Source organism: Neodiprion lecontei, chromosome 3 (genome assembly GCF_021901455.1).
Source record: "Neodiprion lecontei isolate iyNeoLeco1 chromosome 3, iyNeoLeco1.1, whole genome shotgun sequence".
Taxonomy (NCBI): domain Eukaryota; kingdom Metazoa; phylum Arthropoda; class Insecta; order Hymenoptera; family Diprionidae; genus Neodiprion; species Neodiprion lecontei.
The window spans coordinates 19,316,536-19,322,485 of record NC_060262.1 but is presented as its reverse complement, the minus strand read 5'-3'; the positions used below and the strand labels follow the sequence as shown (position 1 = coordinate 19,322,485).

Below are 5,950 nucleotides of genomic sequence, written 5' to 3'. Positions count from 1 at the left end.
ACTAAACACAATTTCAATTTAACACAAACTTAACCAAACGCAATCTCAACTAAACCTAGACTCAACTAACCGCAATCTCAACGCATTTGAACTCGAAACTTTCTCAAAGTCCTCAAAAACGATATTCGCTAATTCGAGTACTCCATTTCGGCAATTCGCGACTCGACACTGTACAGCGGAATTCGGTACTGCACGTAAATTGAAAAACGAGAAAGACTCGACTCAAAACCGTGACTCCACTCAACATTCTCAACTACTCAAGATTTACTCAACTCCATAACGGGAAACTCAGGCTACGGTCTGCGGTCACCAGGCAAAAGAATCGGCAAACGAATTTCGAGTACATGTTCGACAACGCAGATTCAAAATGGCTATCCGTTACTCGGCAAGACTTTACTCAATTTTTCTCAAAATTCTGTCGCGAGGATATTAGAAACACTTACCGTTCCATATCCACGCCACGAATTCTCCAACCCCCTCGTGATTTTTCGGTGGTGCTATTTTTCGCAAGACTACAAAAAGCGAACTCGTTAACGAAACTTTATGATTTCGCGATTATCTCGCACGATCGCCAGAACTAGAGTGATTTCAAAATCGAAGACCGGCCGCAACACCGATCTCGGTACGGTATGCCGTACGTGACGTCATACCCACAAGAATACCCAATAATCGATCCGTCATCGATTTCGTAGATTGCGCAACTCGACGCGCACCTGTCGGAGCATCGCGCCGCAGAACTTGACGTTAGATCGCAGTTTCGCCCTTTGCGTAGCTTCGAGATGCTTCGTTGTGAGCGGTGTGGTGCTCCCCACTGAATTATAAGTATACTGGAAGGGGCACTGGACTCTCGGTTCTGTGCGAGAGAGAAAGAAATTCGTGAGGCCACCTGTCCTTGTCATACGGTCTGATCAAAAACTTACGTAAAATCGCTCAGTGGAATAATAACATTCCCTGAAACAACGATTGCGCACCATTTTCACTCTATAAATTCACACAAGTGTAATAAAAAAATTTCATCGATTCTCCTCAAGTCCCGCGATTGATTTTGAAAAGTTATCATTTCACAATTTATCATTTTATTCGCAATAAGTCCTGGACAAAATCACAAAAAGTCACGCCAAACACTCAGGGCAGAGAGGACTAACTATTGAGTTAGGTTATCTACCGCATGGTTTAATCGGCAGAGCGCATGCGCAGAGAAATAAAAAGGGACAGGTGGCCTCACGTCAGCAGTCTATCTCACAAATACGTCCGGGTGTATATAATTCATTCGCAAATTGATTAGGAAAATTTTTAAAATTCTTATAACAGAACAATTAAAATGACAAAACGAGACTATCAGGAGTGACATGATACATACATCATTAGTATTACACGTAGCTTTAGACTCTATCTATATTTGTGTTTCATATTAAGATATCTCTAGTTCTTACTCATCTATAAATTAGGATAAAACAAATTTCTTTCGTTACTTGTTGATCGCACGTCTCTCAACCGGAGGAGTATTTTGTGTATCGACACAATTTCTTCAATATAAATAGTATCAACTTAATCTATATATCCTTTTTCGGTTGGTACTTCCACGGAAGGTAAATCACAAGTTAGCTGGTCAAGCCATTTAGAAAAGGCAAAAGTCACACATCTCGCAAGGTAATGCTGCGCTAAAGGAACTACGACCTTGAACATTCGACGACCAAATAGTCTTGTTGGTCCGCACGTGCACGTAATCTGTTAATATTCGTACTGCCGATAATATTATTTAATTATAAAGTTAAGATAAAAAAAAATAGCTGTTCCTAGAAACGATTCGAAGATGAAAGAAACCGTATGCGTGCAATGCATACGGAAATTTGAAGTAAAATAAAAGAATGACTTGAAACGAAATTATAAAGGTTACAAGTACGCGAAAAGAATATATCCATCCATGGAATTGAATAGGTGATGTAAAATAAAGCTAATATTCAGGGGCGTTGGACATCAAAGATGCGACACCATATTTGGCAAGGTAATGCTACGCTGAAGGAACTACTACCCTAGACAATGAAGAATTATCGAAAAATGACTAAACAATCGAAGAGTCAGTCGTACGAGACTTCCAGCGTAGGTCTTTCACTTCTCAATTATCCACGGGTTTTACTTATTTACAACTCTCAGTTGGCTGTCAGATGTGGACGCTGGCCTGCCTGAAACTTAAGTACGTAAAGGTGCGAAAGAGTCGCGTATTGTTCAAGTATAAGACATGTTTTCAGTTCACTCCTACGTAAAAGATTTCCAATCCTATAACCAACACTTTCGGTACAATTTCTTGACCAATCCAAAATTCCCACCACGCACAATCATCGACCAATACGAAAAAATCAACCACCCAACAAGCTCCTGCACCCTTCACATATCCGAAAATCTTCCAGATTCCTTCTTCGATCATCGCCTAAAAAGTCAGTTCCCGTCAAGACCTGAAAACAAAAAGTTAATACACGCGGAGTACTCAAGTCAACACAAACCACCTAACAATTTCAAGTCTTGACCGAATATCTCAACCTAACTAACCATCAAGTCAACTACTTATTAATCCGTCTAACAAACAACTATTTCGATCTCCGGCAAATTCAACGGATCAACCAATAGATAATATTAACATCATTGCAATAACGATTTAAATTTATAAACTACTGCGAATAATACAACTTGCAATCTTGTAACCAAATATCGTAGCTTCGACGTGTAAATAAATAGTTAGGTTTCACAAAAATCGATTCAACGAATAATCCCCAATTAAATAGCCTCGCTCCACCAAAGTGTCGCGAGGGACAATAAATTATAGTTGTATTTCTTGGAACTGACCGTCGGCTCGCATTGTTTGTTTTTGAACGCCCTGTAGTTCTCCCTCAGCTGCTTGCGGTACTTGGCGAAACGCATGGCTATGATCCAGCAGACGCGCGTCTTCTCGTTATCAAAAGCGATGCACCGGAAGTCATTCCCGGCCGTTTCTTCAGTCTCCGCGTTGGCGGTCGGTCTCAAACAGATGCCCAACTCGGTAGGGGCACAAAATTGTTTCTTGGCGTTCAGGGTCCAGTAGACGTGGTAGTCCGTAAGATGGGCCAACACCTCGAGCTGTTCCAGACTGGATGCGAGGGAACGTCTGGGAGTTCCGCCGGAACCGTATCAGAGGGAACGTTTGGGAGTTGCGCCAGCACCGAATGACCGGAAGCGCTTGGTAGTTGAGGTGGAACTCCCTGACGGAGAATCTGCATGTCGCCATTGTCGTATCACACGGCTGACTAAATGTACCTTCGGCGAGCAGTAAGGCTTGCTGTAACGAAGCACCATGTAAATCTTGGTCCACACGTTCTTACCTGCACCTCGAATCCAGGCCGTGCTGAATATGGAAGGACACTTCCAAGTAGTAGTAAGCAGGTTCAGCATCACCGCGTGCCTATTCGCAGAAGGTCCTCCGAACTCGCGACTTTCGAAGTGAACCATATCGTCGGGAAAGAATTGCTTAGGATCGTGGTAGAATTCATACTTCCGGGTATCCTGTCGGAATAGAAATCGGTTTAGGGTATTCGGAGCGTAGATTTCCATGTCTCCGTGAACGCTGAGGACATCTTCGTGATCTTCCAAACTCCTTTCCAATCCAAGTTCAAACCAGGCTCACAAGTCGTACGATTTTATCAGAGATGTGCGATCAACAAGTAAAGAAAGAAATTTGTTTCATCCTAGTTTATAGATGAGTAAGACCTAGAGATATCTTAAGTAGACGCAGATATAGATAGAGTCTAAATCTATGTGTAATACTAATGATGTATGTATCATGTAACTCCTGATAGTGTCGTTTTGTTATGTTAATTGTTCCGTTATAAGAATTTTTTGAATTTGCTTAATTCATTTGCGAATGAACTATACACCTATTTCATAAGAAATGACGAACATAGCACGTTTTCTTTTATGCTTGTCTTCATATACGTATATGTATGTAACAAATTCAACAGATCAACTTGTAATCCTGGTGTGACCTTGGATTGGAGAGGAGTTTGGAAGATCACGAAGATGTCCTCAACGTTCACGGAGACATGGAAATCTACGCTCCGAATACCCTAAACCAATTTCTATTCCGACAGGATACCCGGAAGTATGAATTCTACCACGATCCTAAGCAATTCTTTCCCGACGATATGGTTCACTTCGAAAGTCGCGAGTTCGGAGGACCTTCTGCGAATAGGCACGCGGTGATGCTGAACCTGCTTACTACTACTTGGAAGTGTCCTTCCATATTCAGCACGGCCTGGATTCGAGATGCAGGTAAGAACGTGTGGACCAAGATTTACATGTCGCTTCGTTACAGCAAGCCTCACTGCTCGCCGAAGGTACATTTAGTCAGCCGTGTGATACGACAATGGCGACATGCAGATTCTTCGTCAGGGAGTTCCACCTCAACTACCAAGCGCTTCCGGTCATCCGGTGCTGGCGCAACTCCCAAACGTTCCCTCTGATACGGTTCCGGCGGAACTCCCAGATGTTCCCTCGCATCCAGTCTGGAACAGCTCGAGGTGTTGGCCCATCTTACGGACTACCACGTCTACTGGACCTTGAACGCCAAGAAACAATTTTGCGCCCCTACCGAGTTGGGCATCTGTTTGAGACCGACCGCCAACGCGGAGACTGAAGAAACGGCCGGGAATGACTTCCGGTGCATCGCTTTTGATAACGAGAAGACGCGCGTCTGCTGGATCATAGCCATGCGTCTCGCCAAGTACCGCAAGCAGCTGAGGGAGAACTACAGGGTGTTCAAAAACAAACAATGCGAGCCGACGGTCAGTCCCAAGAAATACAACTATAATTTATTGTCCCTCGCGACACTTTGGTGGAGCGAGGCTATTTAATTGGGGATTATTCGTTGAATCGATTTTTGTGAAACCTAACTATTTATTTACACGTCGAAGCTACGATATTTAGTTACAAGATTGCAAGTTGTATTATTCGCAGTAGTTTATAAATTTAAATCGTTATTGCAATGACGTTAATATTATCTATTGGTTGATCCGTTGAATTTGCCGGAGATCGAAATAGTTGTTTGTTAGACGGATTAATAAGTAGTTGACTTGATGGTTAGTTAGGTTGAGATATTCGGTCAAGACTTGAAATTGTTAGGTGGTTCGTGTTGACTTGAGTACTCCGCGTGTATTAACTTTTTGTTTTCAGGTCTTGACGGGAACTGACTTTTTAGGTGACGACCGAAGAAGGAATCTGGAAGATTTTCGGATATGTGAAGGGTGCAGGAGCTTGTTGGGTGGTTGATTTTTCGTATTGGTCGATGATTGTGCGTGATGGGAATTTCGGATTGGTCAAGAACTTGTACCGAAAGTGTTGGTTATAGGATTGGAAATCTTTTACGTAGGAGTGAACTGAAAACATGCAGGTAGGTATGTCTTATACTTGAACAATACGCGACTCTTTCGCACCTTTACGTACTTAAATTTCAGGCAGGCCAGCGTCCACATCTGACAGCCAACTGAGAGTTGTAAATGAGTAAAACCCGTGGATAATTGAGAAGTGAAAGACCTACGCTGGAAGTCTCGTACGACTGACTCTTCGATTGTTTAGTTATTTTTCGATAATTCTTCATTGTCTAGGGTAGTAGTTCCTTCAGCGTAGCATTACCTTGCTAAATATGGTGTCGCATCTTTGATGCCCAACGCCCCTGAATATCAACTTCGTCTTACATCACCTATTCAATTCCATGGATTGATATATTATTTTCGCATACTTGTAACCTTTATAATTTCGTTCTAAGTCATTCTTATATTTTACTTCAAATTTCCGTATGCATTGCATGCATACGGTTTCTTTTATCTTCGAATCGTTTATGGAAATAGTTATTTTTGTTTATGTTAACCTTATAGTCAAATAATATTAACGGCAGTCCGAATCCAAACAGACGCCGTGCACGTGC

At 42.3% G+C, this 5,950-nt stretch overlaps 2 protein-coding genes across 2 annotated transcripts; one reads left to right on the top strand and one right to left on the bottom strand.

Annotated features, from left to right (window-relative positions):
• Positions 1–2,772: 2,772 nt before the first annotated feature.
• On the bottom strand, positions 2,773–3,582 carry LOC124293452 (growth factor receptor-bound protein 10-like). The gene is made up of 3 exons (XM_046734316.1): positions 3,354–3,582; positions 3,289–3,310; positions 2,773–3,139 (listed from the first exon to the last, which is right to left on the bottom strand). Exons 1-3 carry the CDS (start codon positions 3,580–3,582, stop codon positions 2,773–2,775), a joined length of 618 nt encoding a protein of 205 aa, XP_046590272.1.
• A 488-nt stretch (positions 3,583–4,070) lies between these two features.
• Positions 4,071–4,880, top strand: LOC124293451 (growth factor receptor-bound protein 10-like). Its single transcript, XM_046734315.1, has 3 exons — positions 4,071–4,299; positions 4,343–4,364; positions 4,514–4,880. Exons 1-3 carry the CDS (start codon positions 4,071–4,073, stop codon positions 4,878–4,880), a joined length of 618 nt encoding a protein of 205 aa, XP_046590271.1.
• Positions 4,881–5,950: the final 1,070 nt, after the last annotated feature.